The 27,211-nt window shown below is 31.4% G+C and overlaps 1 protein-coding gene across 20 annotated transcripts in view; it reads right to left on the reverse strand.

Annotated features, from left to right (window-relative positions):
* Positions 1-27,211, reverse strand: part of LOC143225218 (histone acetyltransferase KAT7-like) — a 134,079-nt gene that overhangs the window by 76,246 nt on the left and 30,622 nt on the right. For 17 of the 20 annotated variants that reach the window (XM_076454250.1, XM_076454249.1, XM_076454244.1 and 14 more), the window contains 6 exons: positions 27,025-27,107; positions 17,745-17,835; positions 10,898-11,082; positions 10,305-10,470; positions 8,984-9,229; positions 6,063-6,145 (listed from right to left, as the gene is read on the reverse strand). In XM_076454250.1, coding sequence (XP_076310365.1) covers positions 6,063-6,145; positions 8,984-9,229; positions 10,305-10,470; positions 10,898-11,082; positions 17,745-17,835; positions 27,025-27,107 — 854 coding nt within the window. Of the gene's footprint in view, positions 1-6,062; positions 6,146-8,983; positions 9,230-10,304; positions 10,471-10,897; positions 11,083-14,982; positions 15,276-17,744; positions 17,836-27,024; positions 27,108-27,211 lie in introns of those variants that run through there. The other 3 variants (XM_076454254.1, XM_076454251.1, XM_076454264.1) reach the window with 2 other exon arrangements.

Genomic DNA, 27,211 nt, shown 5'->3' on the forward strand with positions numbered 1-27,211 from the left:
TATTTACCACCATTCCAATAAGTACAAAGCTTAACGTAAGTTACTTGCTATCAAATTGTCAATGTTCAGACAAACCATCAGACCCATCAAACAGAAATTCAGACCTTCCTGCCACATCTAATCATCACATCCTCTCTTTCAAGAACTTGTTAACTATTCTCTCTTATGCTTACTTTGATATTTTCTATAACCAACAGATAACCAAAATTTTCATCTATCAAATGAAGTGTTATGTTGTTTTCTGAACAAAGAATTGCCAATTACTCTCTTATTACAAGCTCCATTCCCATGTGAAAGATAATGAATAGCTTGAATGAATTTTAAAAGCTCTTTTGCAAAAGCATTTTGCATGTTCTTATTCTATATATATGTTTTTTGGTGCAATACTTAATTAAATAAAAATTATTTAATGCATTACTATTATCAGTATAAAAAAACAAGGTTAAGTGTCATCAACAGATGACAAAAAAAAGATATTGATAAGAACCTTATTTCTCGTTTTTCAAGTTTATTCTTTATTTATTATTAAAAAGTAATTAAAATGTAAAAATACGGATTTCTTCAGGTTAGTTAAGGTTAAATTAGGTAAAATAACAATAAAAATGAACACACATGAGCAGCTTGTAGATAAAGCAATTCGATAGCACAATGTCAGCTCCACATTCCTCAAGTGATTTTCAACTTATGAAAGTGCAAATAGCAGTTAGACATGTGTATACTATTACAAGTTTAAAACTACTTAGGGCAAACACATTTAGTTTCAGGTTACAACCTGAAGTCATTTCAGAAAGAAAGAGTAATTTAGACTTACTTCAACTTTGTTTTTATGTTTATGAGGCCAGTCAAATTGACCAACCTGGTATTGAGTTAGGATAGAGAAAATGACAAATAAAATATAAAGTTTTACTGAAAACAAACATTTGAATAGCATTTAGGAGGTTTTAATGCTTACATAAATGAAATATGAGGTATTTAAAACGAAGAAAAGTATTTTTAATCTTAAAATGAAAATCACTTTGCATACTAAATAGTTAAAACAAATTTCTCAATATATTCATGAACAAATTTTTTTTCAGTTTATTAGAAATCCTTCACTAAAAATTATAATTTTTTGTACATGAAAGACTTATAATGTTTATTGAAAAGTCTAGCTAATTTTTTGAACATATATTAAAAGTAAGAAGCACCAAAACTACAAAGACTTTGGAGGTCAAAGGCCATGTCATCCTATTTGTTATCTTACATTTAAAATTTTAGTGAACTAGTATATTATAAATTTATGTCAACAAGTTCAGAATCAAATTGTAAATTATAATTCAAACTTTAATGTTATGTATGACTCACTTTCTTAATTTAAAAGTTAATATTAAAAAAACATCCAAATATAGACTTTAGTGAGTCACATGATATAATGAATGCAGCACTGTTTGAAATTAGATAATTCTGATGTTGAAATACTAAATCTATAGTTTTGTACAAATTAGAAACTCAAATTACTAATACTGAGAAGCTAGAATATAAAATACAACTTCATATCTGTTTATTTTGCTGAGATATGGCTTATGTATTGAATCTACAGTATATAACATGTGAATAACTAACTGACAGCTTAAAATGTCTTCAAAGTAATTTTCTCAGCCATTTTAATATGTGAAAAAGCTATCATGTTCTTTTGATCCAAGTTTTCAATAAAGTAGGTTATGCTTTTAGTCTGCTCAAAGTTTCATATTTTTTTAAAATCCACATACATCTTAAGTTACTAAGCGTAATAAATTATAGTGAAATTCTATGGTATCAGTGTAGTTATTTATGATTTCTTGGTTGTTAAACTGTATATATAAGACCTTAATATAATTTTGTTTGATATCCTCTACATGCAAAATTTAAAAGGTTTAGCAATCTATGTTCAGTAACAACAAAGTACTAAGATTGTAGCGAGAAGAGATAATTGTTTGCTTTACTTACTGATTTATTGTTCTATATTTTAAGCAAAATAAATTTAATAGTTTATTTCTAAATAGTAATAACCTATATATTTATATATTATGTATAATAATTGAAATGTGACTGTATATTACAAAATAATAGTTCACTAAAACACAGCTAAGACAGAGAAGACTAAAGGTCAGTTTTTATTACTGGATACATAACATGACTGCACATGCACCATGTCAATGTAAGTTATGAATGTTAGCTAGTCATTACTGGAAGGTAAATACAGAAAATAATAAATATACAGTAATGTGAAAAAGTTAGGACACCCTATGAAAGCCTGTGTATTTTTGTAAGATTTTTGGATATATAGATATTTAATCTCGATTTCAACAATACTAAGAGATTATAGGAATAAAACTAAACAATTAAAACTGAAGAAAAGACTTTTCAAGATCTTCTGTAAATGCAATTCTACAAAAATGCATATTCTAACTGAGGAAAAAGTCAGGACACCCTACCCACTAACAGCTAGTTTTACCCCCTTTGGCTGAAATAATTACATTGAGACGTTTCTTGTAGCCATCTACCAGTCTCTGACATCGGTCTGAAGAAAGTTTGCCCCACTCCTCAATGCAGAATTCCTTCAGCTGTGAGATGTTTGAGGGGTTTCTTGCATGTACAGCCCATTTCAAGTCACCTCACAGCATCTCAATTAGATTAAGATCTGGGCTTTGACTCGGCCATTACGGGATTCTCCATTTCTTAGTTTTCAGCCAGTCCTTGGTGGATTTACTGGTATGTTTTGGGTCATTGCCGTGTTGCAGGGTTCAGTTCTGCTTCAGCTTCACTTTTCGAACAGATGGTTTCACATGATCCTCAAGCACCCTCTGATACACAGTAGAATTCATGGTGGATTATATGATTGAGAGCTGTCCAGGCCCTGCTGCAGCAAAGCAGCCCCAAACCATGACACTTCCACCTTCATGCTTTACAGTTAGTTTGAGGTTCTTTTCCTGGAATGCTGTATTTGGTTTACGCCAAACATGTCCTCTGTTCTGGTGTCCAAATAATTCAATCTTGAACCCATCTGTTCAAAGAACATTATTCCAGAAGTCCAGGTCTTTGTCTACATTCTCTCTGGCAAACTTCAGTCTGGCCTTGATGTTTCTCTTAGAGAGCAAAGGTTTCCTCCTTGCACACCTCCCATGCAAGTTAAACTTGTGCAGTCTCTTTCTAATTGTAGAGGCATGCACTTTCACATCAACAGTAGCCAGAGCCTGCTGTAGGTCCCGTGATGACATGTTAGGGTGTTTGGAGACCTCTTTTAGCACCTTGCGGTCTGTCTCAGGGTGAACTTGCTTGGACAACCAAACCTGGGCATGTTGGCAGTTGTTTTGAAAGCCCTCCACTTGTTGACTATTTTCTGGACAGTGAAATGGTTGATTTCAAAATCTTTTGGGATCTTTTTAAATCCCTTACCAGACTCATAAGCTGCTACAATTTTCATTCTGAAGGCCTCAGACAGCTCTTTTGCTCTCACCATGGTGTTCACTCTCACTTCAACAGTCAGGAGCACACCAAACTAAATGTCTGAGGTTTAAATAGGGCAAGCCTCATTCAAAATGCTGAGTAACAATCTTCTAATCATGTGCACCTGGTGTGATACACCTGCGTGTGAATTGAGCCATTTTAAGTGGGAATAAATGTGGGGGTGTCCTAACTTCTTCCTCAGTTAGAATATGCATTTTTGTAGAATTACATTTACAGAAGATCTTAAAGTCTTTTTTTCAGTTTTAATTGTTTAGTTATATTCCTATAATCTCTCAGTATTGTTAAAATTGAGATTAAATATCTATATATCCAAAAATGTTACAAAAATACACAGGCTTTCATTGGGTGTCCTAACTTTTTCACATGACTGTACAGCATTATGAGACTTAAGCTACTTAGACTAAACATTTGTATTTTCATGTTATAATATGTAGTAATTCTAGCATGAAAAAAGCATAATTTATATTTGTTTCCTACTCTTTTTATGATGTTTACGAGAATGGTTGACAGATCCCACACAGTTGTACTACAGAAAATAACATAAAATATAAAGTCTTGAGAAAGCAAATGTTTGAAATGTATTTAGGAGGTTTTAGAGATTACATGAATAATATTTGAGATTTTTGGGATGAAGAATAGCTTTTCTTTAATCATAATATAAATCACTTTGCATTCAAACTAGTAATGAAAACATACGCTATTTTCACAACAAATCTTTAGTTAAGATATATCATTAAAAATCTGATTTTTCTTATGCTAAATATTTGTAATTTTTACTAAATGTCTACCAAATTTTGTAAAGATACACATGCTGTATCAAAAATTATAGTGGAAATATTTAATATGTGCAAATATGTAGTTGAACTTTTACTGAGCCAATAGCAAAAGGGTTAAATGAGTACAAATAACTCATGTGTTGAGACAAACTAATCAAGTCCACACTGAGAGAGTTAAGAGACATACTATGATTTACTGAGTTTCAATGCTTATATAAACATGAAGTTTTATTACTTTCATAGAATAAAATTAAAGCACCATCAAATTAGACAAATTTAGTACTGTTTAGTGATTATGACAGGTGATTGCAAAGTATTCTGATGAATCAACTATTTATTTAATGTTATTTTTGTGTTAATCATTTTCAAATAATATATATAAACAAATTTGCCAAGTGGTTACTTAATTATTTCTAATTGCAATGATAATGTGTTTTAAATAAAAACATCATTAGCTCTATTGGTGATAATAAATCATGTTTTTATTACTTAAAATGAATTTATTTGATTTACAGAAGATCAGTGTAAGAATAATATATATTTTAAAAACAAACATAACAGTAAGCATGTAGTGTTATTTAATTAGCATCAGTGATTCACTTGCAAGCAGTCTTGAGTAAACTAGCAAAAATAATTTTCACACAAAAATAGTTTTTTTTGTAAAAAAGATTAATTCACATCACTGAATAATAAAATATCACTAATCACCTAATTCTATTACTACGCACCTAAAGATAAATGAATCCACATAACAGTACTCACTACTTTGCCGAGAGTGATTTTGTCAAATTAAATACTCTAAAGTAAAGAATTCATATGATAATAATACTGAATACTTGAGGATGAGTGATTTTTTTAATACACAGTACTTATCAGCAACACCTCATCTCTTAGTAACAAAAGCTTGAACAGAAACTGATTTAAAATTCATCCAACTGTTTACATTGATGCCCCTCTAATCCAAATAATTATAATCTAGTCATAATACTCATGTTGAAATCAGTTATTAAATTTATCACTGTGCAGTCTGATTCACACCATCTATTCAGAACAGTAGGTGCAGCATCAGCCCTTTCTTCTGGATGTTTATTTTTGTTTGAAAAATTTACTCAACTGTATTGTAGCATACAGCAAAAATTATAAAAATGTTTTAATATCTACACATGTTGTTGATTAATCTTCTGCTTTCACTTCTCACATTTGTATCATCAAAAATGTGTGCAATGTAAACATTTATCTCAGCTCATGACATGCTCTATTTAACCTCTTGTGCAAATTTTTACAACAGTGATAGCTCCTTTGTTTCATGACAAATTTTAAAGTACAAAACATTCAAATGTTAATGAGCCAATAGAAAAGCAGCACGATATGAAGACTGGATAATTCAGGTTAATGCTTCTCTTGACAAATTTTTGAAGTAGATAATAGGGTTTTATCACTTCATTGTTAGAGTTAGTTGTATTAAAGCTTCTTCAACACTAACAAAAAAAAATAAACTAGAAAAATTTAGTTGATGATATTCTTAACTGGAAACATTGAAAAAGTAATGATGTTTATAAACACTTCACAAGTATCCTTTTTTATGATGCATTGAGTTGCTTTGTTGAAACAAGTTATTCTCATGAAAGTTTTAGGCTGATTTATGATCACAGCAGAGCATTATGTCTGAATCAACATCATTAGAGCTAAAAACACAAAATTAAAAGCTTCTCAAAGTTATTTTTTGAATATTCAAATTAAATACAGTTCTAATACTTATGAATCTAGTAATCTATTAACCTATAAGACATTATGACTAACCTCACATTCTTCTGGTGTTGAGTTGTGATAAGTTGGACATGCAGCTATTGTATAGTGTGTAGGGTATTGGCCACTGAGATGACCTAAAATACACAGAAGTATTCAAAACATTATCGGTTATATATTTTGTCAATGTTAACTTCACTATCATACAAGTACAGATACAAAATATATCTATAATAAACAATAATTACACTTTAAATAAAAAGCTAATTTTCTCTCTTGGAGTTTCCTGTAGACTGCACCCATTTTACAAGTGTTTTGCACAATGTTTTGTGGTATTGAGATAGATTTGCTGCAGTCATAACTTGAAACAACAACCAAAAAAATTCTAAGGCAGATGCAACCCACAACATTCTACAATCAAAAAAACAACTTCTCTCTGTTCAAATATTTTCTCAAATAAAAGTAATTTTCCTTCTTATTCACTCACTGTCTGAAAGATGTTCAACCACATCTGTAATTAATAAAATGCTTCACTAAAAATTCACAACTTCCAACATTAATTTCTTAAATGTAAACATTAATCATCATTGTTTTTATAAAGCAAAATTATGAAAACACAGATACAATCCACAAGCTTATTTAAAACAAAAATTTAATTATCTTTTTATACGTGGTATTAATTTCTGTTGATGGTAAAGTAGAGTTTATGGAAATCCACATAGGTTCAATACTTAAAAATTAAAAGATTATGAAACAATTTCCTATGTATATAAATTAATTAATCTAGAAGCTTCTTTGCAATTTCATTAAGTGAAGTCATTAAGGTTTTCTATAGTGGCAAAGAGTACAGCTGATAATTGCAGCATTTCTGTGCAGAGTTCAACTGAAATTTATTCCTTAGCCAGGTAGTGCAGCACATGATAATTGGTATTATTAAAGTGTTTATAACACTAATAATATTGCAAACATAAGAAAGTGTTAATTAAAAAATAAAAAACACATTTACATACTACTCCTACTTATTTCAGTAAAAAAATGATTAAACAATGCTTTGCTCTTCTTTTCACAATTACACATATAATTTTGTATTCAATGTTAAACACATTGCACATTTTCTTAATGTTCAGGAAATGAAGCCAAACTTATTTATAACGACAATAAGGTCCTTTTATTAGTAGTAATAGCTATGTGGCATTATATCACAATAACAATGAAAAAAATTTAGTAAAAGAGCTTATTACATTAACCTGGTTACAACAAAAACTCTTTGTTGAAATGCTAATTACATAAACTGTGATCAGTGATATCGAGAAAACCCACTTGCAGAGAAATATATATATATATATGTAAAAACGGCTCATTTGGGTTGAGAAAATGTTTTACGTAGAGAAGCAAACAACGTTTAAACTTTCTTCGATCATCATCAGGTTCACGCTTTTCTTTGTGAACCTGATGATGAACGAAGAAGGTCGAAACATTGTTCGCTCCTCTATGTAAAAAAATTTTCTCAACCCAAACGAGCCGTTTTTACATATATAATTACATAAACTGTTTATGAACCAACAACTCTTTTGGTATAAAATACCATACTGGTGGAGAATAACATTTAGTAGTTATATGTGATATCATAATGAAACAATAATTTAAGGTACATCATTCTTTACTGGCTCACTACAGGTTTCCAACAAAAAGAGTATAGCAGCATTCCAACTGCACATTGTCGATATAAATAAAAAATAATTTTTTATAAATATAAGTAGCACTTCAACTAAGACTGCATGTAGTGACATAAAAGGTTTGATTATAAAGTAAAGGATCTCTCAGTGGTGCAAACAAACAAGGTTTAGTGTATTTTTTTTCATTATAAGTTCAGGTCAATCTAAAGACAAAAGGTAGAAGACTTGTCAAACATCATCCTCTACATTTATATTTCTACAACAGCCAGTTGCCAGCTAGTCAACTAACTTTCCTCGAACAACTGGCAACCAGTGTTTTCTCTAAGCTGTGTGGCTGCACAACAACCAATCAAGTGCTGCACATTTCATTCTCTAGCTGTGCACATCCCCAGCAATGGGGAATAATCTTAACACTGATGTCCTTAATTAACCTGGCAGTCAATACGGCTAAAGCCCATATAAGCATTTAGTTGCACTGCAAAGTTGCCTAATTATTAAACACTGAAGACAGATGTCTGGAGATATAAATGAAATAAAAAATGTTATGGTCACAGAACCATAATATATTTCAACTGGAACTGATAACATATAGTAGTCTATGAATAGTCTAGATATCTACACAGTGATCCCACAAATGATCAGGACGGTAACACAAAGTTCTGAGAATGTATAACTAACCAGTGTAAATCAATTAACTATGTTTCACAGTAGTAGTGCTTCACATTTCTGGCTGAAAAATAAAATTGCATCTACACATTTATATACGTGTACATATACTTTTAAGTATTTCTTTTTCATTTAGAGCAATTAAATAGGTTCATATTATTTCTAATTTTATGATATTTGTTGTAATACAGCAGAAGCTAATCCATCTTAATCCTTAAATGGCAGCCATCATCAACTGATGCTGCTACTTACAACATTCCTGCTGTTTAAAGGTTAAATGAGTCATGGATTGTTAGTGATGTTTCTTTTTTACTCATTTACTTCCATGTTGTGCAACTACATATATACTTGTAAAACAAGATGCAAAAACAGGTAACCTAGATGCTTCAGCATACTTTTAAAAAAGTAAGTGTATTAGATACATAATTTTTTCTTAAAACATACAGTATATATTTGAATTGAATACCAAACAAAATTCATTCCACAACTAAAATAACTCAGAAAACATAATGCATGAAAAAAAAAGTACTTTAAAGTAGACTTTTCACAAGTCAATTAAATGCAAGAAAAATCATTAATACAATAATATTTCACTAATTATTAAGATATAGCTTTTACATATGTTTTACATACCCTTGGAATCACAACCTGGAACAGGACAAACTGGTTCACCCTCATCTTCTTCATCTTCAATCTTTACTTCATTTTCAATATTAAGCTGTCTCTGCTGTTTGTTCCTTGTTGCACGTGGTAATTTTGTAATTGAAGAAAATGGTGAGAAGAGATCCTTCTTTGAATCTTTTTTGGATACTATACCACACACATCACTTCCACTATCACTTGTATAACCTTGACCTTTGGCTGCAGCTTTGGCAAGTGCTAAAAATTGACTTAGAAATTAAAATTTTACACAGAAAAGTCTTGCATGTCACACACACACAACATACTTCAGTCTCTTCAAGACATTTAATTTTTTCAGAAGTTACTTTTCTCCCTTCAATGTGTTCACAAAAATAAATATTGCATGGCTTCTAAAACAGTTTACAAAATGATTAGAATAATAATTTGTAAGTATCAACATGATTACATATTTGTAATGAAAATAATTCTCTACTGCTTAAATTTTGTTTAAAAAAAAACATGCACAGCTTCGAAATGTTCAAAGTACCATCCACCTACATGTTTTGGATTTTACAAAAGGAAACTAGTGAAATGCATTTCAATTAAATAAACTGAATGCTACAATCAGCTTTGGTATCTGAGTGTATCATGTCTCAAATTAAATGTAAACTAACAATTCAAAATAAAAAATAGTAAATATTATTCTCATATGCTTCTTCATTTCTCTAGTCACTTGTAGGCTTAATCATAAGAAATCTGAATGTGGTCAATATGTAATAGTAATTACAAATAAAAGTAAAAACATAAAAACACTGCAAATATACTTTGTAAGCATACAGAAAAATGTTTAATAACTTATATAAACATGCATTATTCTTTATAAAACAATAGATTATATTGTCTTTCGTGTGCCATTTTCATTAGTTATTACTATTGTACTACATGATAGATATACACTGATACCTAGAAATATTTGAAATTATAAATCATGGAATTATAATATAGTATATGAATAACAAATACTACATAGAAGAATTTGATCTACAACTGAAAGAGTTTTATATATTTACACATCTTTATATATTGTACATAAAATACTTTAAAAACAAAAGTGGTTCATAAGTATATCTGTTAACCTGCAACACTTACAAAAAAGTGTAACCACTTCAAATAAAACTTCATTATTTAAAATATAGATGCTAAGGGTTTCTAGTCCACAATATAATACCTGGTTTTACAATTATTTCTTTGAGATATATAGTTTCTTAACATTTTTAGTTAATAAGTTAATATGATTTAAGACTAGGTAAATTTTTATAAAACATGCCACCACCTTGAGATTTACTGCGTAAACGTGTTGTTCGTGTGACTGGTATTCTACTCCTTTCACTACCACTTTCACTGTCTGAATTTTCTTCTTGTGGTGTTGCTCGACGCACCCTTTTCCTTCTGAGATGTTTTCTCTCTGGTTGGACTCCTTCAGATTCAACATCAGACTGCTGATAGAAATACACAAATGTTATGAAAGATATTACTACATTAATCTTCAAATTTAATTATTAAAATGGGGTATATTTCCATAAAAATCTTAATTACTACAAAAAACTTCCCTATTATGTTAATATAAATAAATATCAGAATTATAATAATGGGTTTTCAATAAAATTTTAAAGTGTTTTGTCAAATTATAATAATCAAAATCCACTAACAATCCAAATCACCTTACTACTGTTACATTCTAATAAACATCTTTATCAATATTTGTACATGCGATATAACTAGAGAAAACTGTCTTCTCACAACTTACATAAAACCCATAATGCACTGAGCATTCCTTTTATAAAAACAATAAATTTAAATTTGGAATTACAGTTACAGAAGTAGAAATCATTAACAAACAGCTTATTAGACCTGAACTGGTTATACCTCAGCTTCATCTACATTTTGTTTCCGTCTCAAAGCACGCACTTCTCGAGGTGTCATTTCAACTGCTATACTAGTCTTTTCTCCATCTGATGAAGCTTCAGCACTAAAGACATCAGTATCAATGTTGCTCTTATCTACACTTGACTTCTGAGAATGCCTAGAGCATTCATCACACACCCATTTTCCTGTCAATATACAAAGTACAAAATATAAGAAAAGTTACAGTTTACACAAACTTGGAGATATATGGAACCAACCTATCACAAACTGATATTGTATTTAACTCCTTCTATACTGTAGGCATTTATACTGAATATTATATAACCTTTATATTAGCCTTGAAAAATGTAATATTAACATAAAAATAAACCTGGCACTATTAAATCAGTAACAATGAAAAGACAAGCCCATACAGGAAAAGGTTGGTTGCAAAAATCCTCATTGATTTAATTCTTTTATATCTTAGTTGTGGTACACAATAAACAAACTAAATAACAATATTTAAATAAAACTAGATGAAAGTTCACAAAAATAATGCTATAACAGCCACAATTTACAATCGCAGAAATGTTAACTTGAGGACTAGCATTACACAACATACAGTTTCACTATTTGTTAGAGAAAGCCAACATTTAAAAGTGTAGGTCATCTGCCACAGCTCTAAGGTGATGGTTTTAAGTCTTATATGCCTTAATACAATGTCAAAGTGAGAAAGTGGAAGAGGGACAGGTGGTGGTAAGAGTAGACACTAATTTCAGAAACCAAAGTTGTGCTGGACAACAGTGTGCAATCAGGAAGAATTGACAAGGAGTGGAGTGGACAAGAGAAATCATCTGATGAAGCAATCAGATTGGAGGATACATTTAAAGGTATTTATGTTACCAGTTCTGGCTGAAGGCATCAACAGCCAAAGCTGCAGATGTGGTACAAGTGGCCAAATCAGGAGCAGCTTGGTATTGAGGTTCAAGGTATTTGAAAACTAGAGGATTTGGTGCTCACTCTGTTGAACAGATCTGACCTAAACATGAAAGATAACCCATGACTAGATTGAGAGCATGAAATAACATGAAATAAGGAGAATGAGATATGCATGCACTCAAGTTTATTAGATCCAGTGTTAGGAAACATGAGTCTCTGAACCAGGCGACTTCATGATGGTTGATACATGTTACCACTGTAGAGTTATCCAAATGAACTATTACCAGACAATGAGAGGGAACTGATGTAATGTCCAATGTCCTACTAAAGGTTGAGAACATTGACATGCAACACAGTTTTGTCTGCAAACCACTGGCTCAAAACTTCCTGGTGATTGACTCATACCCCCCATCTTTGAAGGGATGCATCTGTGAAGAGATGTGAAATCAACGTAGAGGAGGAAGTGATACACCTGCTAATGTATGGACTCTGTCCAGCCACCATTTCAGATTGTTCTGCAAGGAAAAAGGAAGTGATATGATGGTGGAAAGAAAATCCCAAGCAAGTTTCCATTGTTCATGAAGCACCCACTGCAGGGATCTCATATGGGCACAACTGCGGTACCAGTGTAGTCATGGAGAACTACATCCCTGAAACTGAAAGAACCTAATGAGCAGTAAGTGACAAGCCAAGAGGACATGGTGAACTAAAAGTTCCATGAGAGAAAAATGTAAAGGATAAGACAGAGAGTGACTGACAAAAAATACCCTTCGATGGACTATATACTGAGTGGGTTAAAGAAATAATTTCTTCTATTTGATCAACCAGCCAACCTGAGCTGTCACAGAAAGTTGTTGAGTATGAATGGCCAATTCCTGCTTAGAATAGGTCAGTCATCCATAAAATAATAAAATCCCATCCTCAGAATTAGAAAATGATGTGCAAAACCTGGGTGATGTGTCAAAATACTCAAGGAACCAAGGCAAGTCTGAAGAGGAGAGCCCCAAATTGGAAAACAAACCACCCTGAGATGGACAAATTGAAGATAAGGTTGAAAATGATATGCTATTGGGATGTGGAGGTAAGCTTTACAGATAGCAATGTTTGTTATCCACAAACTTGAGAAAAATACCTATCTCAGGATAAAGAAAGACTCCATTTAAAATTGGGTGAGGTGAGATAAATCAATGACCAGCCATCAATCCCTGGTTTTCTTAAGGACAACAAAAAGACAGAAATAAAAACCCCTTGAAAGGTATTGAATTAACTGCAATGCTCACTGAAAGCAATTCCTAAAACGTTTCTGACAAGAGCTGGCAAGTTTTGGGATCCCAAGGAGGAGGAGGAAAGGAAATGAGGTAGGGACACCAGCGAGAAAGAAACTGCAACAGTTGATCTCCCACTTGACCTAAACCCACAGAGTAGTCACCAGTACTGGTAGTGACAGATGTTACATTGTCAAGGAACTCAACAAAAGCAGTGCCATAATTAGAAAAAGCAGGCAAAGGTTAAAAGGATGAAGGAAAGGAAATGGGTAATATATGAGGCTCTGACTGAGGTAAATGGGCTACAAAGTCATGAGTTGATTGCTGATAGGCTGATGTCACTTCAAGCTAGATAGTTTCTAAGACTGGAACACACACATGCAGGGGTAGACAAAAAAGTGAAACCCCCCTGAAAATGTTAATTTGTTGTATCTTTTATTAGATAACAGAAGAATATGTAAAACTATATGTTTTTAAAATGCACACAGTGAGTGCTGTTTAAATGTGATCCCAAATCCTAATTATAACACTGGCTTTGTGAATACCTGAGCACTTCATGATTTTAGTTTCTTACATCTTATTATTCCAATTAGCCTACAAAATGATTAATGTGGGAAAACATTTATTATAATGGTTCAGTATTGGGTTGATCCAATAAACATTATAAGTTATGAACTGGTGTTTGAGTACCAGTGGCCATTCGTTTGATGTGTGTAAAATTTCATAGCACAAGTTTATGAAGATGTTATTTTATTTCAGCACATTCTTATAAAATTTACTACCATCTTTTACTTTCACCACACTTATTTGCCAACCAATAGAAACTGAGATTCCACTAATATCTATCACACCCTTTTAGTTTTCATTTTAAAAAAAACCTTAAAAATAGAATCTTCTCTAACAAGCAATTTGTCTTCTTCCAACTAGTCGTCAGAGTTTGTGAAACACCGTTTTTAGTAACTACATCAAAGTATATAATCATCATTTTAGTAGATATAAAAAATATCTGTTCAATAATGTCAACATATATTTGTTGATTAAAATCCAGTGAAGTTGTTTCTACATTTTAGCATATAACGTACTCCTGAGAGGTATGATATACATCACAGAATATATTGTAACACGTTTCTTTCTTTCTTTTCCAGTAAAATATACAATGTATATATGTAGTGATACATAAAAAAGGATATTTGTAATATACATTTAATGTTTTTTTCTTCTAGAAAAGGAATCTAAAACACTGAAAACTAAAGCAACAAAATTAAGGAAAAAAATCAGTAAAGATAATATGCAATTTTGTTTAAATGTGTCTTTCTCATCTGATGAAGAAGATATTCTGTCAAAGGAACCTGATGTTGAAGTTTCTGCTAATGTGTCAATGCCCCCTGACAAAATATATCTACAAAACCAGATGGCAATAAAATCTAGAGCCAGCTCTTCTTGATTTTTGTCTTATGGACAGATCAGGAAGTAGCTGGTGAAAGATTGTCAGATGAGTATGTTGTGGAATCACCCAGACCAGATACATCAAGGCAACCTACACACCACCACCAAAGAGGAGTATAGGGAGGAGTAAAAGCTATAGTATCTATTAGGACCTGTTCCTTTCAGGCATAAGAGGCTTCTCACCTGCAATGACGCATGGACACGGGTGTAGATTACTAAAGAAGAACCTACACATGCACTTCCATTCAACAGAGGTGAACCTGTGTCCCAATAATTAACCTCTACAAGTACAGTTATTGATTTGTTAAAATTTTTGTTCAGATTTGGAACTTTAAATAATATTGTTGCAGGAAAAAATCAATATGCAGAGAAAAAAGGGGAACCCTCAAATAACAAAAAAAAACAAAAAACAACACAAAAAGAACAGAAGTTACCCATTAAGATATTTTAACTTACTTTAGAGTAAGAAAAACAATGGGACTCAAGCCCTGTCCTTCTTTTTATGACTTCAGGTCTATCCATCTTCCCTTCCATACTCCCTCAGTTCTCTAATATCTTCTCTATGGATAAGTTTCTAGCTATCTATACAACTTGCACTTCAATGACAACACTAATTCTCTTCTTAAAATCAACCATAATTATGACAAATATTTTATGGTTAGACCCATCATAGAATATCTACTAAAATATTTTTTTTCTACGACATAGCATTAATATATTTTTAACATTTTGCTATGCAACATTTGACTTTGTGTAATGAATAAAAACTCCATAACCCAAGCACTTTTGAAAGGTGGACCCTTCTTCTTCAGGGGCAAAGTCGGAATGGTGGTGTAACTGAATAAATGATGTATATATAAAGCATATTAAATGATGTCTTGAAAGTCATCCAGTTTTCCAGAAAATGTTTATTTTCCTATGTACTGTTGTAAGCATCTCATTTCCAGTACAATGTAGCCAATGGTAAGAGTGTATGTGAAAATATCTTTGGCAGAGATGAAACCAATGAATGGAGATTATTGATTCCAGGATCTAGACTAATTCTGACAGAGATGAAACCGATTTCTAAAGCAAAATATATTTAGTCATTTCAAAGTTAGATGTTGCATAGCAGAAAACAGATCATCTATCAAAGTTTTTTGCTTTACACTACTCTCCTAAAAAGGAACTATCCATAGAGAAACAGATGTTGAGCACAAAATATCAAATTGGTTTTCTCCAATATTTGCCAATTAAACCTGTCTAGTAGGGTTTCAAGTCGTGGCTTCTAGCAGAAGCTATGAGTAGTTATTGTGTAAAGTTTAAAACCTACATAAGCAAAGAGGGACAAATGCCAACTAATGGTTTGGGAAACAGTGTTGTGATGGAACTAATGGATAAGTACAACAGATCAGAGCACTGGGTTTTCATGGACAACTTTAAAGCTTCCCCTCATTTAATTTGACAAACTACTGACTATGGGAACTTACACTTGTGAGACATGCAGAAAAGACAGACTGTATTTTGCACAGCAACTAGTTTCTACAAACCTGCAGAGAGGGAAAGCATGATTTGTTAAATGTGGAACTCTAACAGCTGTAAAGTAGACTAATAAACACTTTCAACTATACACTCAAGCACTATGACAACAGTGGCAAGAAGAGAGAGGGATGTTGAGGTCACAAAACCTCAGGTACTTGTGAACTACAATTTATTATTTTATGGCATGAAGGACAACAAAATGGTAAAAAAAAACACTTTTTTTTTTTTATTTGGACTTAACAATTGTAAATGTTTACATTTTATACAAACAAAAGATCAATGAGTTGTCATTATCCCAGAAAGCCTGCAGAATGGATCTGATCAAGCTCTTGTTGAGCCTCTACTTCAAAGTAGACCAGATCCTTCTGGTATACCACTCTCTAGAACTGTACAAGACTCATCACTTCTGAAACTTATTTTTGGCAGGCACATTCCTACACATGTTAATACAAAGTACTTACAAAGTGTATAATGTATGGTGAATTTCTTTGAATAAAACAGTTTAAAGAGTGTCACACTAGTGTTATGCTTTGTAATATTTCTTAGATCATAGAAATTAAATGAGAAATACTCTGAAAAACAATGATTTCAAGTACATAATAATGTTATGGTTATTTTTCTGAATGGAGGGTGTACAGATTACTTTAAGTTCAAATATTAATTTTAAAAAACCAAAAAATTATCAAATTACTGTATGCTTTACTCAAAATCCCTGAAATTAAGTTGAGTCTCTAACTGTGTATGTTTAAAAAAATTCCATCCCTATTCAGAGCAATGACTCATTCATCACACTTCAACAACTTTGGCAAAAATCACTTTCACCTTCACACTATTTATAAACAACTGTCAGAATTGTGTAGAGAGGAAACTGTTTTTTTTTATTGTTATAAACAGAAGCTAATTACCACTATGTGGGACTAGACATTAGCTTTCATAATATTAATGTAGTGGAAGGAGACACTCAAGTAGACTTATTAAAATATTGCTATTTTAGAACATCATAGAGGTAGGAGGTTCTTATTTTGCATTTAGCTTGTCTATATCTCAAATTCAAGTTTCTAATTGTTAGCTGCTTGAAAATATTGTATAGCAAGCATAGTAAAATGGAAACTGAGCAATACAGCAACCAGATGTGTTTTGAGCACACAAAAATTGATATTTAATATTTTTTCTTTACATTTCCTTTTAAGTTAAGAAATTAAAACAAACATAATATTAAAATTTAAATTATAAACTACACTGTGATGCCAATTTCACTGAAATATGTAGTAACAATGTTATTTAATAAAATTATGAAAATAACTCTCCAAAACATAGTAATACTGTACTTTAACCAACCAAAGGTGAAAAGGTTAAAGAGACACTACATAATCATACACTGGTTAGAGGACGTTGCTATAAATTATTATTACAAACAAAACTGGTTAAACTCTAGTACATTTTGTGGATTCAAACAGATTGAATTGATTATGAGAAAACTTTCACCTAGCTTTGTGGAAAAATATTATTAATTTACCAACATTAAAATTCTTATAATTAGATTAATGTGTAAATAATCTGTCTAAAGTAAATTTATAGCTTTCAGATTTGTGAAGATTACAACTAAATTTAAAAGTAAATGTTTCAAAGTTATACCCACTAAAAAGTTTAAAACAACACCATTAAGAAACATATCAACTTGTGTAATAAACACGTACCTAATTTTCCCGTGGCTTTGACCCTTTGGTTTGTTCCCAGACATTTCTGATGGTATGCACAATCACACATTTTACAGGTTAATAATGTAGACTAAAAATAGGAAGAGAAAACAAAGTGACTAAAAGTAATCTAGATGTTTCAGTTCATTATAAATTAATTTTATTTCGATTCAAATTACTTTTCACTATGCTTTTAGTCAAACTCATATTCGTTGATTGAGGATCACATTCTGTTGTTTTCACAACTGAAGATATAGTGACAGTGTGTTCATCTTACACTTAAAAATTAGTTCTCTTTATTTATTGACAACTTTCTTCTGCTTCATTCTTAATTCCTATGAAGAATTACACTTTAGAATGATAAGAAAACAAACTTTTAAACAGAATATAAGCATGCTGCCACTGTAATTCAACCAGAAAATGAAAACCCTTTAAATACATTGAATTTTGAAGGAGCTACAAACGTTTTTTTTTTCTGAACACAGCTTAGGCATAATCTGATATTCTACATATAAACTTCCATTAATTTGTAGTTGTTGTTTTTTTCTAAATTCTACTCTAACCTTGTTTCTAATAATTCTCTACCACAATATAAATATACGAGTTTGTATCAAGAAGCAAAGTGCATGTAATATTACTATAGTACCTACCAAACAGCTATATAAAAAACAACTAACATTAGTCACAACTATATTACTATGCTTGTAATGCTAAACAGCACTATTCAAGTATGTAAATAAACCACATGAAAATCTAAGAACAATAAGATCGATTTTCAAGAATTGCCTACACCCACTCCCCACCACCACTGAGTTTTTCTTCAAGACTGTATAGATCTAATCCCTGAAACTAAAAACTCAAGTGTTATTACAAACAAATCTTAAAATAAGTACTTAAACATTTTTTTTATTTGCTTACTTTATTTTTTATGTAACTGCAAGCATTCTTGTTAGAGGATAACACAATTGACAGTAAATAACTAGATAAGTTAATAATACAACCATCTCACCTTGCTTAATTTGATTAGTATAATTAAATTTAAGGGATTGGTGCATGTAAACTTTGTTTTAAAATTAATGCAAGTCAGTTGATGGTTTTATTTCACATACTTATAATACTATTAAATAATTTAAGCTTTAGACTAGTTGTTATACACCATTTAATAAAATTAGTTATGTCTGGCAGTTTTCTGCCTGGTTAGACAGTTTAATATCAATATGCAGCTATAAAACTGAATTATTAAACCTAAATGCATTATTTTAAAATGTAATTTTAGAACAGTTTAAATTATGCAAGAGCAATTGCCCATCTAATGTTAGTTATTATATATTACACTCTCACTTACATACAGTTAAATAACTCCAAATAAAAAATAAAATGCATTAAAACAAACCTTGGAAAATAAACACAAGACTAATAAAACACATGCTGTATACTGTATAACATATCTACCATGTCAACTGTCATGCTACATTGTATTAACCAGTTAAACTGAGCCATAGCTCATATGTATGTGTGTCACACACTTAATTGTTAGTTTGGTTCTTTGTACCCATTGTGTGAATAATGATATTGCATGAGCCTTTTTAACTTATTAAGAATCACAAGTCACAGTAAAAATAGTTTATTGTGGGTCTAAAAATGTCAGAGCTGCTTTATGAAGTGATAATCTGGATTTTTATACACTGCTGGCCAAAATCTTAAGGCCAATGAACATAAAAAGAAAAATATGCATTTTGCATAGTTAGACTCAACCACTTATTTGAGTAGAGCTTCGAAAGATGAAAATAAGAAAAGGGAAAATAAAAATAAAAACTTTTTTAGCATTTAATCTGGAAAATGTGAATACTATGAAATTAGCCTAAATACTAGCTGGTCAAAAGTTTAAGACCATACCAAAAAGAAATCCTAAACAGGGTAGGAAATGCCCAACAAGAGGTCTCAATAGTGAGTTGCACGGCCGTCATTGCAAATAATTTCAAACTTTCGCTTTGGCATGGTTGATATAAGCATTTGCAGAAGGCTGGCTGGAATGTTATTCCAAGTGGTGAAGATGGCTTCACAAAGATCATGCACTGTATTGAACTGATGTCCATTTCTATAGACTTCCCCAGCCATCCACCCCCAAACATTTTCAACGAGGATCAGTTTGGGCGAACACGTTGGATGGTCCAAAAGAATCACGTTATTCACCACAAAAAAGTCCTTTGTCCTAAGGGCATTGTGGATTGCAGTGTTGTCCTACTGAAAGATCCAGTCACTTCCACACAAGCGAGGGCCTTCAGTCAATAAGGATGCTCTCTCCAACATGCCAATATAGCCAGCTGCTGTTTGATGCCCCTGTGTAACCTGAAGCTCTATTGTTCCATGGAAGGAAAAAGCACCCTAGATCATGATGGAACCTCCTCCAGTGAAATATCCTTATCATACCAGTAACACTGGAAACCATTTGGACCATCCATGTTAAATTTTTTCTAATCAGAGAACAAAACCTTCTTCCACTTTTCTACGTCCCATGTTTGGTGCTTCTCAGCAAAGTTTAACCAAGCTCTTTTGTGGTGTGGAAGGAGGTGTGGCCTTTAAAGATGTTTACAGTTTTTAAAACCTTTCTCTCGTAGATGCCATCTTATTGTTCTTGAGCTGCATTCTGCATCCGTAAGGGTCTTAATCTGGTTCGATGATCATCTGGTGTCTTGCCGGACAACCCGTCGAATCCTCCTGTTCAATGTCAGCAAAATTTTCTTTGGCCAACCACTTGAAATTCTCGTTCTGTATCCCTCAGGGTCTTTTAAGAAATTTGCAACAGCACTTTTACTACTCCCAATCTCACCAGCGATGGCATGTTGAGATAGACCTTGATTTTGGAGCTGCACAATTCTGCCACATTCAAACTCTGTTAACTTTTTAGCCTTTGCCATGTTTTACCCAATGTAACACAAGAGATGTCAGTGGGAAATGTTGACAATGCTAATGCTTGAACACATATGACTAAATGACCTTACGTGTTTACTGATTAACGCTTCGTTTTAGTATGGTCTTAACCTGCTAGTATTTAGGCTAGTTTCATAGTGTTCACACTTTCCCTATTAAATGCTAAAAAACATTTTATTTTTATTTTCTCTTTTCTTATTTTCATCTTTTGAAGCTCTACTCAAATAAGTGGTTGAGTTTAACAAGGCAAAATTCATATTTTGTTCTTTATGTTCATTGACCTTAAGATTATGGTCAGCAGTGTACATGCAAGCAGTACTGAAAGTTCTGTGTAACCATCATGTTTGCATACCCTTCAAAAACAGCAAAAATTCTAATCTTATTTGAAATTAAGATGAAGAAAAATGTTTGGAATTATGAAGCACTAATAGGGGTCAGGGATCAGCAATAAAGTTTTTCAGCAGCTTGAAATCTACATTGGATTTCTTTACTTTTAATTTTTGATCTTTTTTTACTATAACTTTATGAAAATTTGAAAAAAATTATCAAAGATGAAAGATTGTTTAGGCAGATGAAACTTTTGATGAAACTTTGTAGAATGAAGGCAACTGCTTGTTGTAGAGACACAAGTGTAGAGAACGACATTTCAAAAGTCCTTCGTCTCTCGTCTTCAAGACAGCATGTGTGTGTGTGTAGGTGCTGATGGAGGAGAAATTTCCTGTAGATTCACCAATTGCAGCCACAGATTACTCACCTCTTATCTAGAAACTCTGTTAAGAAGTTTTAATAGTGTTAATATAAAATTATTCCTTGTCTTCCAGAATTTGTCTGTGTTGATGATTCTTGTTTTCTCTCAGTTAATTCTGTGTCTAGTTGATGTGAGGTGCTCTGCAATGGCTACATTTTGTGTTTTCACGAGTCTTGTACTATCTTTATGTTATTTTATTCTTGTCACAAGTTTTCTTTCCGTTTCTCCAATGTATGTATCATTGCAGGAACCCGGAATTTTATAAATGACGTTTTTGAGATTCTCTTTGGTAGGTCACTGTTTGTTTGTTACCAGAATGGACCTCAAGGTATTGTAGGATATCCACCAGATATCTATGTTTAATTTTGTGGTGATGTGTTTGCGTTTTTCACTGAAATGTTGTAGTTATGGTAGGTAAATAGAGGTAGTGGTGGTAATTTTCTGATCTTTTGTTTCTGTTGTGGTCTTCTTCAAGGAGTTTTTTTATGAATGATGTATGTATCATTGCAGGAACACGAAATTTCATAAATAGTTGTTAGATCCATTATGGCATCATAAGACAACAATTGCTAAATGACAAATCTCTACCCACACAGAACAGATATGAAAATATACACCATAATGGAACTAACAACCTTTTGTCTACAGTCAACCTATTTTCAACAAAACCTAGCAGACATTTTCATGGAAGACTTTGAAAAAAGAGCCATTTCATCCACATTGACAAAGCCAAGTTTCCACAGATGTTATGTTAACGACACCTTTGTTATTTGGCCCCACAGTCATGAAAACTTACCAGCCTTCTTATAACGTCTCTATTCCATAAACAAAAGAATCCACTTCACTATGGAAATAGAGAAACAAAACAGTGTATCGTTTCTTGATATACTCATCAGCAAACAAGCAAGACAAATAACCACAACTGTATACAGAAAACCCACCCACATGGACAGATACCTACACTTCCAGTCCCATCATCCAACCTCGATAAAACGTGGTATATTCCAATGCCTAAACAAGAGAGCAAAAAACATTTACAATAAAACTTCCATTGAAGCAAAATGCCAAAAGATCATAGAGAGTTTTAAACAGAACAGTTACACCTCCTCCTTCATCAAAAACTCCTTGAAGAAGACCACAACAGAAACAAAAGATCAGAGAGTTATCATCACTATTTACCTACCATAGCAACAACATTTCATTGAAAAACGCAAACACATCACCACAAAATTCAATATAGATATCCGGTGGATATCCTACAATACCTTGAGGTCCATTCTGGTAAAAAACAAACAGTTACCTACCAAAGAGAATCTCAAAAACGTCATTTATAAAATTCCGGGTTCCTGCAATGATACATACATTGGAGAAACGGAAAGAAAACTTGTGACAAGAATAAAATAACATAAAGATTGTACAAGTCTCATTAAAACACAAAATTCAGCCATTGCAGAGCATGCCACGTCAACTGGACACAAAATAAACTGGTAGAAATCTAGAATCATCAAGACAGACAAATTCTGGAAGACAAGAAAAATCAAAGAAAAATTTTATATTAACATTATTAAACCTTCACTTAACAGATTCCAGATTAGAGGTGAGTAATCTGTGGCTGCCATTGGTGAATCTACAGGAAATCTCTCTTCCAATCAGAAACAGTGATAATCCAACCAATCACATCACGTTCTCCACAATCCATCAGGACACTATAAAAGATCAGCAGCACCTACACACACACACACACACTTGAAGACAAAGGCAGAAAACTTTCAAAACATCGTTCTCTACACTTGTTCTCCACAACAGGCAGTTGCTGTCCATTTTACAAAGTTTCACTATGTAAGGTAATTGTATAATAAATACAACACTCAACATACAAAAACTCAAATTTTTAATAAACTGTCATTCCATTTATCATTTAACCAGCACTTACAGTGTTAACATATTAATCCTATTGTCATGGACATCCTTTACTGTGCATGACATGAGAATTTGGTGTCTTACATTCAAAATATTATTAAATTACTTTTGTTTATGTTGTACTAATTAGAATAGCATAAAATCTTTGCTAATAATCCATATTTTAATACTGCATAAGTTTTAAGTTCTTAATTCTACAAGGCAATATTAATAAAGTCCTGAATTTCCCCTATGTGACACATTTGCTCTTAGCACGTCATCTTCACTATTTTATTCACCACTCTCTGAAAAGGTAGGAAATTAAATGTAAGTTACTCTCTGTAAAGTCACCACTGCATTTATTATTGTCTTCAATTCTGGTTAGTTATACAGTGATAAATGAGAAAATTAGACCCTTCCTGTCACATCCTCTGTTTTATAATTTGTTAATAGTTTTCTCTTACATTTAATTATATATTACCTACAACTAAGACCAAGTCAAAGTTTTTATGTATCAAATAACATTGTATTACATTATGTTCTGAATGGTTAAATGACAATTCCTATCAGAGTACCAACATCATTTCCATAGGAAAGTTAACACCAAGCTTGGAATAATTTGTAACAACTTTTATTGCAGAGTTAGAAAGCCAGGAATATTTTGAGAGTTAGGAAATTTGTCTACTTTTTGTTTGTTACTAGCTCATACTGTTTGGTGCATTACTTAATTAAATAATAATTATTAAGTGAATAATATGATTAGGATAAAAATTTAGAGTTATCTCTCTTTGACAATAAAGAGCAAGAAATAAGAAAATTAAGTATTTATTTTCTAGTTTTTGTTGTTCATTCTTTATATATATTTATAAAACTAACTAAAATGTAAAAATTGGAATCTTCACAGGTTAGTTTAGATTAGATTAAATAGTTTTATAATAAAAATGTTTCACAAGGCACACATATGAGAAGCTCGTAGTAACTGGTGGATAATGTAACTCAATAGTGTGACATAAGCTGCACATGCCTTGAATGATTTGCAAATTATAATAGTGCAAATTGTAGTTAGATACAGTTCAAAGGGCAAAAAAACAATAACATTTAATTATAAATAGATGTGTACTGTTATGAACTTAAAACTACTTAGAATATACAAATGTAGTTTCACATTACAATTCAAAGTCATTCTGGAAAGAAAAAAAGGTTAATTTAGATATACTTACATTTTTTTGGTTGAATACAAGGTTTGTAAAATTCAACAATCCCATAAATAAATAGTATAGAGACAAAAACTGATAAATTATAAAGTTTTACTGACAAAAAAAATTGCTTGGAATGCATTTAGGATAATTTGTGGATTACATAAAAGAAATTTGAGATTTTTGAGATAAAAAAGTATTTTTAATTATAACATGAAAATTACTATGCACAATGACTATTCAAAACAAAATTCAGACAAATCTTTAGCTCATTAAAAAATACTTCACTAAAAATACAATTTTGTTTAAATGAAATACTTCCAACATTAGCTGAAAGATTGACAAATTTTGTGAAGCTACCCACACTATATCAAAAGTTAGAAGTGTTAAATGTAACAAAACTTTAAATAGAGTTCACATAGAGGTCACATAGTTAGTCATATGGACCAAGCCCATACTGAAAAGAGTTAAAAGAATTTAACTGATGCCACTCAGAACAACCTCAATTACTAAGACCCAGTAAATGATAAGGAACTAAAATGTATACTATAAGGAATAATCTCCCAAGAACTTTTAATGGTTTCTCAGCATGGTATTAATCAAATATACCAAGTTCATGACTCAAAGTTGACCTTTATAGTTTTAATAATATAAATTCATCAGTAATATATTCTGTGCATATTCACAAAAGTTTACAAATTTTCAAAAACATTAAGTCTTACATACACACAAAAAAGTTTTTTTGATGAAGTATTTTCACTAAACATTACTCTGAATGTTTTGAGTTAAAGTGTTGACTGCTCGGAGTGAATTTCAAGCATTTTTAGTAACATTTTACATTTTATCTGTTATTTTCTCTACTTTAACTCTATATGAGGTTGGCCAATTTGACTAACCTTGTAACCACCATACAAAAATATTAAATCAATAATATTACCCCTTTTTCCTTCTTCAAATTGTGACATAAAACTACATTTACCTTAAATATTGTAACAGTATACATGTTTTTCTACTTAAATTTTATTGTTTTATTGTTCTTTGAATTTGTCTTAACTAATAATCTCACCACATGTAACTCCTATTACTCTATCAAATTACTTAAGGCACATACATGCTACTTGTGAGCATAAGTCACAAAAATTTAATTTTTCTTTATCTCACTTAATCTAAATTACCTAACATATAAATTTAACCTTTAAATTCGAACTACTTTTATATTAATAAATAAAGGATACACACGAAAAACAGGAAATATAATAATTACCTGGATCTTTGTTTCTCACTGTTGTCTCAATAAAACACAACCATACTTTTTTAAGCTAATAGTACTACTACTACACTACATTACACATTATTTTAATTAATAAAATAATGCACCTAAGGACACAGAACAATAACACGTAAAAAGCAGAGAATAACAATAACAATCATAATTCTTCTAGCTTCCTAACTATGTGATAAGAGCCATTAAAAATTCACCAAGTTTGTCAATATTTTTCCTGAAAGAATAAAGTTTGAACTGGAAGCAAAATAGACAATTCTCTGTACAGAAAACAAGCTAATATGTCATTTGATGGATTAAAACTTCTGTATTTTATTGGTTATAAATTATATAGTATTAAACGTTATGGAGAACTATTAGTAATTTGTGAATGAGAGGACGTGGAGATGGGTATGGCAAGCAGGGCCTGATTTTCCATTTTACTGCTCTATAATAAAAAAAAAAAAAAAGATTGAAGGCTACAAAAACTATGCTTTGCCTGATTTATAACACTATTAGAATAAGCAATATACATTAAATTTCATACTTTTCAAAGTAAGAACCTAGAGAGCAAATGCCATAATTCTTGAACAAGAGTAAGACTGAGTATTTAAATGAATATTTCCTTATAAAATTGAAAAATTAAAAACTTATATAATATTAAAACTTGACTTATTAACTACAGTTCTATACAAAGTCTATTCGTATAGCATGATAACAAAGTATATTCATTATATTTTGAATGTAACTCTGAAAAGTTGTGGCATGCATGCTTTGGCCATAGGAAAAAAAGGTTAACTATTTTTAAAACAAAAGAACAAAATACAAAACAAGATTATGAAATAAAATAACAGGGTGGATTCTGATATTAAAAACTGGAAAAATTCTGCCAAAATTGGGGATATTAATATTTCTGAAAACACTACATAGAAAACAAACAATACAGAACTTAAGGGTGATGTTTCAGTGTTAACATTCTCATGGGGAAAATCATAAATAGTATGGGAAAATGTTAGAAATTTTATTCTATAGATAAAAAATTAAAAAAATAATTTTCAGTGAAAGGAAATCAAGTTGAAAAATACAAATAAATTCCATCCTTGTAGCTGTCTGTTTTTTTTGTTTTTTTTACCTAAGAATATTTGATGTATTATTTCAAGTTGAAGGAAAAACAAAAAATGTTCACTTGAGACAGATACTGTACATGCAGGATGATGTGCTTAAGAATAACTCCAAGAAACATACCAGATTACCACCATTTTTGCAAACCTCACACGTCTTTGTCTTCTTTATAGGACTATTTGCTTCTCTGCAATCTTCCAGTACTTCTGTTATTACAAATGCAAAACCAAGTTAAAGTTATATATTTAAAAACTGATTTTCAAATATCTTAGATTGCTGTAAATACTTTTGTTATGCATTCTTATCAAGT

The sequence above is a fragment of the Tachypleus tridentatus genome, chromosome 9 (assembly GCF_004210375.1).
Source record: "Tachypleus tridentatus isolate NWPU-2018 chromosome 9, ASM421037v1, whole genome shotgun sequence".
NCBI classification, from domain to species: Eukaryota; Metazoa; Arthropoda; class Merostomata; order Xiphosura; family Limulidae; genus Tachypleus; species Tachypleus tridentatus.